The sequence below is a fragment of the Caretta caretta genome, chromosome 21, assembly GCF_965140235.1.
Source record: "Caretta caretta isolate rCarCar2 chromosome 21, rCarCar1.hap1, whole genome shotgun sequence".
Taxonomy (NCBI): Eukaryota; Metazoa; Chordata; order Testudines; family Cheloniidae; genus Caretta; species Caretta caretta.
This window is the reverse complement of record NC_134226.1, coordinates 17,427,934-17,440,438: the sequence shown is the minus strand read 5'-3', so window position 1 is coordinate 17,440,438 and position 12,505 is coordinate 17,427,934. Positions and strand designations below refer to the sequence as shown.

At 51.4% G+C, this 12,505-nt stretch overlaps 1 protein-coding gene across 3 annotated transcripts in view; it reads right to left on the bottom strand.

The window, feature by feature from the left end:
• Positions 1-12,505, bottom strand: part of CPNE5 (copine 5) — a 214,894-nt gene that overhangs the window by 183,618 nt on the left and 18,771 nt on the right. For all 3 annotated transcript variants that reach the window (XM_048826649.2, XM_048826650.2, XM_048826648.2), the window contains exon 2: positions 788-828. In XM_048826649.2, the coding sequence (XP_048682606.1) occupies positions 788-828 (41 nt within the window). The remainder of the gene's footprint in view (positions 1-787; positions 829-12,505) is intronic.

The window sequence follows — 12,505 nt, the reverse complement described above, 5'->3', positions numbered from 1 at the left end:
TTCTCTGGGGCTGGGCTGGAGTGGATGTGGGGGTGGTGGGTAATTGGCACCTATATAAGAAAAAGCCCCAAATATCGGGACTGTCCCTATAAAATCGGGACATCTGGTCACCCTCGGGCTGACTGATCCCAGCTTGCCCTGGCCCCACTGCTGTGCAGGGGCTCACAGACCGATGTGCACAGGCCTCTGGCCACTGGGCTGGGCTGCTCCTGCGCTGACATACCCCACCCCAGCTCTCCCTGGGGCCCCTGACCAATAGGGAGGAGAAGGGACCGAGACCCCTCCCTGAGAGCCCGCCCCCCGCAGGCCCAAGTCTGCAGCCCCCGGAGGCGGAGGGGGGTTGGAGAAGCCGCCCACCAGGGTCAACAGCAGTTGTACAGGAGACCCCCAGCCGCCCTGGGCTCCCTTAGCACATCACCACCAGGATGTGAGCAGTGAGACCTAGCGGTCAGAGCAGGAGCCGGGGCAGAGTCCCAGACAGGCCAGAGGGCAAAACTGAGAGTCGAGTGAGATCACACATGGGAGACAAACTTAGAGCAGAACCACAAATCGATAACCAGCGTTGGGCCAGGACAGCGGGAAGCCTTCCGACCACAGCCAGGTGGGTCTGTCCTATGGACAACTTGCTGTGCCCTGTGCCCCGGGCCCCAGCATTCTGCCAATCAGCTCCCAGGACTGGGGCCTCTGGCTGAAGCCAGCTCCTCCTCTGTCCCCAAGTGGCAGATTGGATCCTACAAGCTCTAAAGCACCCCCGGCCCTGGCCAGCACAACCCCCCTTGGTACTTACTTGGGTCAGACTTGGAGAAGGTGTCCTTGTCCAAGAGGTGCCTGGAAGAAAGCAGAAGAGAACAGGTGATGGTGAGGCTCTGGCTGCTCCCCAGCCAAAGGGGTCCCCATAGACTGTCTCTGGGCAGAGGCATTTCACAGCCCTGCCAAGCCCCAGCCTGAAGTGGGCATGATCCACATCTGGGTCGTAGCTCCCTCCTGCTGCCAGCCTCCTTTAAGCTCCTGGCCCTTCAACCCTGGCCTCCTGCTCAAACTGCTCCTCTTCCTCGGCTGTCAACGCAGCTCAGTTCACTTTGCAGCATTCCCTGGCCTGAGCCCCTCAATCCCAGCCCTGGCTCCCCCCCCCCGCACACTGCTCAGCTGATGTATTTCACTCCTCACTCATTGCCCCTCTGCTGTTCCAGTCCTGGGCTCTCTCCCATCCCGCTCTGCCAGTGCCCCTCAGTCCTGACCCCAGATCTGGGCTCCTCACCACGGCTGTGCCAATGCACCACAGCCCTTCTGACTAAGACAGGGCTTCTCTCTACTTCCACAAATACCGAGAGAGTCCAGGAAAAGCTGCTGCTAACACAAAGATGCCAAACCCAACATTTGCGGCCCTGTCTCTCCACCAGCGAACTGGGGGCTCAGCCGGACCAAACACCTCACAGCCGGACCGGTGGTAACAACAGCATGGCCACCCATCGATGGCGCCAGGCAGCTGTGGCCTGTGTGCCATGAATTCAGCGGGTCTCAGCCTCCTTTCAAACACACAAGTGTTGACAGAAAACCAACGTGACAACTGGCTTCCTCGTTTGCAGCCTCAGCAGAGAGCCCAGGGGTGAGTGGGCTGTGGAGACTGGAGGACAAACCTGACAGGGCAGGGCTGAGATGCCGTAGCAGGGGTCAGTGGTAGGAAGCCTGCCTCTCCCGGGCTGTGATGGGCAATGTGATTACTGATGCTGGGATGGAGCCTAGGTGTGCCAGCGAGGGTCAGAGCCCATCACACCAGGTGCCACACACATGTAATGAGAAGCCAGGCCCTGCTCTGGTGAGCGTACAATCTACATAGCTGCCTGTTCGCTGAAGCCACCTGGCACCTTCCGCCAGCACGCCCTGGACCTCAAAGGAAATAAACCAGCACTCAGGAGCTGTGCCAGACCCCAGCTGGGGTAAACCAGCACCCAGCCCTACAAGTCAGAGCAGCCGCGTCGGCTCGTGGTTTTCAGCAGTTGCTGGTTCTAAAAGCGAGGGAAGGCAGCCCCAGCCGACGTCAGTATTTTCTCTCTGTCTCCGTCCCCTCTCCCCATCCCTAGCCCCAGCGCAGGCAAGTTATCAGAATATCACGTGTGCTTCTCATTACTGTCTCCTGATACTTGGGATTTACCAGCCCTCCCACTCCAGGGAAGGTTCGCCTGCTCACCAGGCACCGGGGAGGGGGATCCAGCCACCAGCGCAGCAGAGAGAGGACGACGCGCTTTGCACGGCAGCCCCTCAGGCAGGTGCACATAGACCTGGCGAATCTGCTTCCAGCCCCTTTCCCACACAGTGGGGGGAGCTGAGCTCCGCCGAGTGCCGCGCGTGGTACAAGGAGCAGGATTGGCTGGGCCGTGGCTAGGATACAAGATTGAATTGTTGCCAGCAAGCAGAGGGAATATCCCAAGTGGGCTTTGTTAATGCACAAAAAGCAAAGTAGCCCACGGCCTTCCCGGAGCCTTGTCCCCTGGGATCTCCTGGGGCAACAGGGCTCTACCAAAGGGGGTGTTTGGTGCCACAGAGACGGCTGAGGACAGGAGTCCTGGGTTCTAGTCCCTGCTCTGGTGCTACCTCAGTGTCTGGTCTGAGGTTGCTGTTTAGTGCTTTGAGATCCCCAGTGACGATCGCCATTACAGTATACAGATTATTGATTCCTCCATTGATAAGATGTGCATTTCCCTTCGGCCGCAGGGAGACTGTCAATCAGAACAGTGGTCCAGACCCTCCATGGGTGTCTGGAGGTCCAGCTCTCTGGTCCAGATGTTGCACTCAGTTACACCAGTATAAATCAGGAGTGAACCCACGAGAGAGATTTCAATGGACTTACTCTGGATTCACACCACTTTGACAGTTTTATTGTCTCACCAGTGTAAATCAGGAGTGACTCCACTGGACACCGTTCTCCTTTCATTCCCCTGGTGTAAATCAGGAGTGACTCCAGTGAAGGGACACTGGGGTCAGGGAGAGAAGCCAGGCCCTGTTCTCAGCCAGTGCTCGTGCTCCCTCCCAGAGGACGCAGCACCGTGCACCCTGCAGCACCCCACATGGCCCGATGGGCGATACCAGGCTTCGGACACTTGGCACAGGGGACGCTCAGCCTCTGTCCCCATTGCCCGGCTGCCCAGCGCTCCCAGGGGCTGCTGGAAACTGACCCAAGAGCAAGCAGCCAGGATGAGGAGGCAGTGGCAAGGGGTGTGGCACGCCAAGGCGAAGGCTCAGCGGGGCAGCTCTAGCAAGGCTCCCTGGCGTGGCCGAGGTTAAAGAAAGGAGCGCACCCCTCCCCTTCCAGTAGCTGAGCGTTTCCGCGCCTCGCAGTGCCATGCGCTAGTCCCACCCCCCGCGGCTGATGGGAGAGTCCCTGGCACCAGGCTGGTGGATCAGCTCTGCCATTGCCCAGCTGGGAGACCTGCCCACGAGCTGCACCGCCCCTTCAGCATGGTGATCAGGAGTGGAGCACTCACTCGGGGCACCCCCATGCCTGCAGGGCAGTGGGGAGATCACCCATGGCTTCCCCACACACACCAGCATATCGCCCAGGGGCTCAGCTGGGCACGCCCAGTCCTGCCTACTCACCAACCTGTGCGAGCTCTTCCTGCACCACTGACTGTCTGGGGTCACTCGCCCTCTCTTACACATGCTCACACACACCATTCACAGCAACCAGCAGCATTTCCACAGGTCACATACAACCGTGTGTAATATGTTGGGGAAGAGTCAATACCGCTTTTGTAAAGGGAAATTATGGCTCGCTAATCCATTAGAATTCTGTGAGAGGGTCAACAAATGTGTGGACAATGATGATCCAGTGGATATAGTGTACCCAGACTTTCAGAAAGCCTTTGACAGGTCCCTCACCAAAGGCTCTTAAGCACACTAAACAGTCATGGGATAAGAGGGAAGATCCTCTCCTGGACCAGTAACTGGTTAAAAGACAGGAAACAACGGTTGGAATAAATGGTCAGTTTTCAGAATGGAGGGGGGTAAATGGCGGGGTCCACCAGGGATCTGTACTGGGACCAGTGCTGTGCAACGTATTCATAAATGATCTAGAAAGGGGGTGAACAAGGAGGTAGCAAAATTTGCTGATGATACAAAAGTCCCAAGTTGAATGTGAAGAAATTGCAAAGGGATCTCACAAAACTGGGCAACAAAATGGCAAATGAAATTCAACACTGATAAGCGTAAAGTAATGCATGTTGGAAAAAATAATCCCAACTATACATATAAAATGATGGGGTCTACATGAGTTATTATCACTCAAGAAAGAGATCTTGGCATCATCGTGGATAGTTCTCTGAAAACATCCATGCAATGTGCAGCAGCAGGCAAAAAAGCGAACAGAAGCATTAGGAACCATTAGGAGAGGGAAAGATAATAAAACAGTAAATATAATGCCACTATATAAATCCATGGTACGCCCACACCGTGAACAGTGTGTGCAGATCTGGTTGCTCCGTCTCAGAAAAGATATATTAGAACTGGAAAAGGTAGAGAGAAGAGCACTAAAAATTATTAGGGGGATGGAACAGTTTCTATATGAGGAGAGCTTAAACAGACTGGGATTATTCCACTTAAAACAGAGATGACTAGGGGGGGATATGATAGAGGTCTATAAATCATGACTGGTGTGGAGAAAGTGAATAGGGAAGTGTTATTTACCCCTGCACATAACACAAGAACTAGGGGTCACCTGATGATATTAATAGGCAGCAGGTTTAAAACAAACAAAAGGCAGTATTTCTTCCCACAACACACAGTCAACCTGTGGAACTCCTTGCCAGAGGATGTTGTGAAAGCCAAAACTATGACAGAGTTCAAAAAAGAACTAGTCCTGGTCTACACTACGGGGGGGAGCAGGGGGATCGATCGATCTAAGATACGCAACTTCAGCTACGAGAATAGAACATCCAACTGAAGCAGAGGGAAATGATCCCTCCTTCCAGATGATGTTGTGGTATCCTCTAGCACTGAGGATGCCTCTCCAGGGGAGGGAACTCCAGTCATTAGGAAAACACAGGTGTTAGTAATGGGCGATTCGATCATTAGAAACATAGAGAGCTAAGTTTGTGATGACCAGGAGAACCGTATGGTGACTTGCCTGCCTGGTGCGAAAGTTGGGGATCTCTCGAGGCATCTAGATAGACTTATGTGTAGTGCTGGGGAGGAGCCGGTGGTCGTGGTACATGTAGGTACTGTGACAAAGTTCCTGCTCTACCTTGGTGGGTCTTGCGCTTATTGGCGGATTTGCTCGCCTTGGAGTTTCACGGCAGCCCTCAGCTTGGCCGTTTTTCTGAACCCACAGTCCAGGTCAACTCCTCCTGTGTCTGACCAGGAGTTGGGAGGATTTGGGGGGAACCCGGGCCCGCCCTCTACTCCGGGTTCCAGCCCAGGGCCCTGTGCAATGCAGCTGTCTAGAGTGCCTCCTGGAACAGCTGTGTGACAGCTACAACTCCCTGGGCTACTTCCCCATGGCCTCCTCCCAACACCTTCTTTATCCTCACCACAGGACCTTCCTCCTGGTGTCTGATGACGCTTGTACTCCAACAGTCCGCGTTCTCACTCTCAGCTCCTAGTGCCCCTTGCTCCTCGCTCCTCACATGCACCCAGCTCCAGACTGCTCCTTTTTAAAACCCAGGTGCCCTGATTAGCCTGCCTTAATTGATTCTAGCAGCTTCTTGATTGGCTGCAGGTGTTCTAATCAGCCTGTCTTAATTGTCTCCAGAAGGTTCCTGATTGTTCTGGAACCTTCCCTGTTACCTTACCCAGGGAAAAGGGACCTACTTAGCCTGGGGCTAATATATCTGCCTTCTATTACTCTCCTATAGCCATCTGGCCCGACCCTGTCACAATACCAATGCATAGGCACTGACTCCGTGGGTGCTCCAGGGCTGCAGTACCCATGGAAAAAAAACAGTGGGTGCTCAGCACAGACTGGCAGCCCCACAGGTCAGTGCCTCCCCCTCCCCCTAGTGCCTCCCCACCCACCGGCAGCCCCGCTGATCAGCGCCTCCCCCTACCCCCAGCACCTCCCGCCCGACAGTGATCAGCTGTTCCACAGCGCTGGTGGGGGAGAACCAGAAGTGAGGAGGATGGGACAGAAAGAGGCGGGGGCACGGGGAGGCATAGCCACTGGTGGGCCTGGGTGGGCCACAGGCCACCCATTTAGGATCCAACCAGGTCCACCCAATTCAGGGCCAGAGCCCCTCGAATCTGCAGGCTGGGTCTCCCAACCCTGGCTGTGTGTCTGTCTGCCTGCCTGCATTGCTCTCTGCTGCCCCGATCTCCAGCCCCATGCCTGGCATGTGCCTTGCGGGGGCAGGCCTGGGCGGAGCTAGAGCTGGGGCCGGAGACCAGGGCAGCAGTGTATGGGGCCAGCAGGAGAGGGATGCAGCGGGACACCAAGCCGGGGTCCGAGGGGTGGGCGGAGCTCAAGCCCCGGTGGGGCCTCCCTCTGCCCCATGAGTGTGCTCCACAGCCTGTACACCCTGGGCAGCCTCGTCTTCAGGTCCCCAGTTAGCAGCAAGGGCCGGCTGGAGGGGGTGGGGGGAGATGGGCTGGGGCTTGGAGGAAGGGGTGGAGTGGGGGTGGGCCCTGGGCAGAGTGTGGGTTGAGCACACCCCCACCCCCCCCAGGCAACTTGGTAAGTCAGGGCTTATGTACCAATGACATAGGGAAGGGTAGGAGAGAGGTCCTGGAGGCCAAATTTAGGCTGCTGGTAAGAGATTGAAGTCCAGGACTCCATGGCCATATTCTCTGAGATGCTCCCAGTTCCACACGCAGGGCCAGGGAGACGGGCAGAACTGCAGGGTCTCAATGTGTGGGTGAGACGATGGTGTAGGGAGGAGGGGTTTAGATTTATTAGGAACTGGGGCACCTTTTGGGAAAGGGGGAGCCTGTACAGGAAGGATGGGCTCCACCTAAACCAAACTGGAACCAGATTGCTGGCACTTAACATTAAAAAGGTCTTAGAGCAGTTTTTAAACTAAGGGCTGGAGGAAGCCGATAGGTGCAGATAGGTTCGGACAGAGACATCCCTTAGGGGAGGATCTATTAATGGAGTTTCTCTTTGTCCTAGTAAGGAGGAGAGGATGGAAGACAATAAAATACAGGATCTGATGAGAAAAAGTCAAATGAAAAAGAGTCCCATTCAATTACATCATGTAATGGCAGACAGCTGAAAAGTGACAAGTTTTTAAAGTGCTTATATACAAAATGCTAGAGGTCTAAATAATAAGATGGGTGAACTAGAGGCTATTGATATAACAGGCATCACAGAAACTTGGTTGAATGAGGATAATCAATGGGACGCATCCGACGAAATTGGTATTCACCCACGAAAGCTTATGCTCCAATACGTCTGTTAGCCTACAGGTGCCACAGGACTCTTTGCCGCTTTCAGCAGGACACAGTAATACCAGGGTGCAAAATTTCTCAGAAGGACAGAACCGGTCGTGCTGGTGGGGGAGGGACACTATATGTGAAAGAAAGTGTAGAATCAAATGAAGTAAAAATCTTAAATGAACCAAACTGTACCATAGAATCTCTATGGATAGTAATTCCATGCTTGAATAATAAGAATATAGTGGTAGGGATATACTACCGACTGCCTGATCAGGATGGTGAAAGTGACTGTGAAATGCTCAGGGAGATTAGAGAGGCTATAAAAATAAAAAACTCAATAATAATAATGGGGAGATTTCAATTATCCCCATATTGACTGGGGACATGTCACCTCAGGACGGGATGCAGAGATAAAGTTTCTTCACACCTTAAATGACTGCTTCTCGGAGCAGCTAGTCCTGGAACCCACCAGAGGAGAGGCAATTCTTGATTTAGTCCTAAGTGGAGCACAGGATCTGGTCCAAGAGGTGAATACAGCTGGACCGCTTGTAATAGTGACCATAATATAATTAAACGTAACATCCCTGTGGCAAAGAAAACACCACAGCAGCCCAACACTGTAGCATTTAATTTCAGAAAGGGGAACTACACAAAATGAGGAAGTTAGTTAAACAGAAATTAAAAGGTACAGTGCCAAAAGGGAAATCCCTGCAAACTGCATGGAAACTTTTTAGAGACACCATAATAGAGGCTCAACTTAAATGTACACCGCGAATTAAAAAATACAGTAAGAGAACCAAAACAGTGCCACCGTGGCTAAACTACAAAGTAAAAGAAGCAGTAAGAGGCAAAAAGGCATCCTTTAAAAAGTGGAAGTTAAATCCTAGTGAGGAAAATAGAAAGGAGCATAAACTCTGGCAAATGAAGTGTAAAAATACAATTAGGAAGGCCAAAAAAGAATTTGAAGAACAGTTAGCCAAAGACTCAAAAAGTAATAGCAAAAAAAATTTTAAGTACATCAGAAGCAGGGAGCCTTCTAAACAACCAGTGTGGCCACTGGATGATCGAGATGCTAAAGGAGCACTCAAAGACAATAGGGCCATTGCGGAGAAACTAAATGAGTTCTTTGCATCGGTCTTCACAGTTGAGGATGTGAGGGAGATTCCCAAACCTGAGCCATTCTTTTTAGGTGAAAAATCTGTCCCAAATTGAGGTGTCAATAGAGGAAGTTTTGGAAAAAATTGATAAACTAAGCAGTAATAAGTCACCAGGACCAGGTGGTATTCACCCAAGAGTTCTGAAGGAACTCAAATGTGAAATTGCAGAACTACTAACTGTGGTTTGTAACCTATCATTTAAATCAGCTTCTGTATCAAATGACTGGAGGATAGCTAGTGTGATAACAATTTTTTAAAAGGGCTCCAGAGGTGATCCTGGCAATTACAGGCCTGACATCAGTACTAGGCAAACTTGTTGAAACTATAGTACAGAACACAATTGTCAGACACATAGATGTACATGATTTGTTGGGGAAGAGTCCACATATTTTTTGTAAAAGGAAATCATGCCTCACCAATCTACTAGAATTCTTTGAGGGGGTAAACAAGCATGTGGACAAGGGGGATCCAGTGGATATAGCGTACAGTAACTCCTCACTTAACGTCGTCCCGCTTAATGTTGTTTCGTTGCTGATAAATTAGGGAACATGCTTGTTTAAAGTTGTGCAATTCTCCCTTATAACATTGTTTGGCAGCCACCTGCTTTGTCCACTGCTTGCAGGAAAAGCAACCTGTTGGAGCTGGTGGGGGCTTGGAACCAGGGTGGGCCGGCAGCCCCCTATCAGCTCCCCACTCCCCTAAGTTCCCCGTGCCAGGCAGTTCAGCTGTCCCTCCCCCCACTGCCCTGAGCTGCTCCTGCCCTCTGCCTTGGAGCTGCTCCCCGGAGCCTCCTGCTTGCTGTGCAGGGGCGGGGGGGAAGAAAGGGGGCTAATGTCAGGGTGCCCCCCCTCCCCTGCTCCTGAACCCCGCTTACCCCTTCTCCGTATAGAGCAGGGTGGGGACATGACAGGGCTCAGGACCGAGGGAGCTAGCTGGCTGCAGAGGCTGTCTCAACTTGCTGATATACTTAAAAAGGCAATGTACTTATAGTGGGGTCATGTACTTAAAGAGGCAATGCACATCTCTCTCTCTCTCCCACACACAGAGTGTGTAACTCTGTCTGCCATGCTGTCTCCTCTCCCTCCATTCGTGCTTGTAGAGTGTGAGGCTACACTAACAACCGGTGTTAACCCTTGAGGGCTCAGCCGAGTGCTAGTTCATCATTTAGCAGTAAGGCATTCCCTGGGAAATATCCCACCCTCTTCCACCCTCTGACTCCACCACCTCAACCAAGCTTCACAATCATCTTTGCTGTGTACAGTATTAAATTGTTTGTTTAAAACTTATACTGTGCGTGTGTGTGTGTGTGTATATATATATATAAAATATAGTTTTTTGTCTGGTGAAAAAAATTTCCCTGGAACCTAACCCCCCCCCATTTACATTAATTCTTATGGGGAAATTGGATTTGCTTAACTTCGTTTCGCTTAAAGTCACATTTTTCAGGAACATAACTACGTTAAGCGAGGAGTTACTGTATTTAGATTTTCAGAAAGCCTTTGACAAGGTCCCTCAAAAAAGGCTCTTAAGCAAAGTAAGCTGTCATGGAATGAGAGGGAAGGTTCTCTCATGGATGGGTAGCTGGTTAAAAGATAGGAAACAAAGGGTAGTTCTCAGAATGGAGAGGTAAATAGTGGTGTCCCGCAGGGGTCTGTACTGGGACCAGTCCTATTTAACATATTCATAAATGATCTGGAAAAAGGGATAAACAGTGAGGTGGCAAAATTTGCAGAGGATACAAAACTACTTAAGATAGTTAAGTCCCAGGCAGATTGCGAAGAGCTACAAAAGGATCGCTCAAATCTGGGTGACTGGGCAACTAAATGGCAAACGAAATTCAATGTTGATAAATGTAAAATAAAATAATGCACATTGGAAAACATAATCCCAACTATACATATAAAATGATGAGGTCTAAATTAGCTGTTCCCACTCAAGAGAGAGATCTTGGAGTCATTGTGGATAGTTCTCTGCAAACATCCACTCAATATACAGTGGCAGTCAAAAAAGCTAATAGAATTTTGGGAATCATTAGGAAAGGGATAGATAAGAAGACAGGAAATATCATATTGCATCTATATAAATCCATGATACGCTCACATCTTGAATACCGTGGGCAGATCTGGTCTCCCGATCTCAAAAAAGATATATTGGAATTAGAAAAAGTTCAGAAAAGGGCAACAAAAATGATTAGGGGTAGGGAACAGCTTCCGTATGAGGAGAGATTAATAAGACTGGGACTTTTCAGCTTGGAAAAGAGATGACTAAGGGGGGATATGACAAATGTCTATAAAATCATGACTGGTGTGGAGAAAGTAAATAAGGAAGTGTTTAAAACAAACAAAAAGAAGTATTTTTTCACACAACACACAGTCAACCTGTGGAACTCCCTGCCAGAGGATGTGGTGAAGGCCAACACTATAACGAGGTTCAAAAAAGAACTAGATAAGTTCATGGAGGATAGGTCAATGAATGGCTACTAGCCAGGATGGGCAGGGATGGTGTCCCTAGCCTCTGGGAATGGGCTGGGAATGGGCGACAGGGGATGGATCACTTAATGATTACCTGTTCTGTTCACTCCCTCTGAAGCACCTGGCACTGGCCACTGTGGGAATACAGGAGACTGAGCTAGATGGACATTGGTCAGATCCAGTCTGGCTGTTCTTATGTGTGTGTTTTGTGTCTCCAAGGCTGTGTCTTTGTGGGTGCACCTGTGTAAAATAGTACGCAGCGCTGCAGCATTTGTTTCTGAACTGAAAAAACGTCCTCTGGTCCCTGAGAAGGCAAGAAGGAAACTCGGTGAACCAGAACGTGCAGCTCTTGCATGGCAGCTGGACCATTGTGCCAGCTGTTTGGGTGCAGGAAAGTGTCATGGTTTTGATGCCACAAAGTGACAAGCCAACCACACTGCACCCAAACGTGGGAATGTATAACAGCACCACCTTCCGCAGCGGGTTTGTGTCTCCCTCCTCTGGGGTAGCAAGTGGGGAGCGGACAGCACACCTTCAAGAGATGCTGCACTGTGTGATGTTCACGAGTCTTTCTTCTCACTGAGTCAGGGAAGAACCAATTACGCCGTGCTGGGTTAGCAGCCATGGTGGTGCTGCAGGAGACAGCTCCACTGTGAGACAGCAGAACAATGAGGCTGTAGTCACAAACAGGAGAGGGGCTTGAAAAGTCTCTCCCCAGTCACACCTTTGCCAGTCGCCCCTCTGGCCTTAAAGTCTATGACCCAGAAGTCCGTTTCATTATCCCTATTTTACAGGTGGAGACACTGAGGAAGTGACTGGCCCAAGGTCACCCATTAGCTCACAGCTAGGAGTAACCTAGATCTCCTGATCGTCAATCCAGTGTGCTGGGCACATGCCCTGCTGCTGCCACTGCTTCCAGCTACTGGAGCCCCGTGTGCTTAGCATCATTAATGGGGTTGTTGTTCTGACCCAAAGCCTGGTCCCATTGCCATTGCTGTGCAGTCCCATTGCCACCGGGGAAGCTCTGCAGGGTTAATTCACGGCAGACTTTGACCCCTGGACTTTTCAACTTAAGTCCATTCTCATTAGTGCCGCCGAGAGCGGTGCTGGTGGGGGCAGAGCCAGGACTCCTGGGTTTTCTCCCTGCTCCATTCTGCTATCCCCTCCCATCGTCATGCCCAACCCTGACCACCTGCCCCATGGCAGCTGTCCAACCTTCACTGTGCTGAAGGCAGCAGGCTGAGACTCGGGGCCTGACCCAAAGCTCCCTGCAGTCAGTGGGAGCCTTTCCCTGCAGCAGACAGCGGAGCAAGCAGGTGTTAGAGGAGGGTTAATGACATTCCCAGCCCGCGAATGCTCATCCCAGCGGCTTATCACCCCCACGTGCAGGACACCAGCAAACACGCCTGGTGATAGGCTGCAGTCCAAAGCCAGCGTCGCTCTGCAGACCCCATAATTCCTCCAGGCTGGGGCTCAGCGGCAGGAGCCGGGGGCTGGTGGTTTGAGGTGACAGAC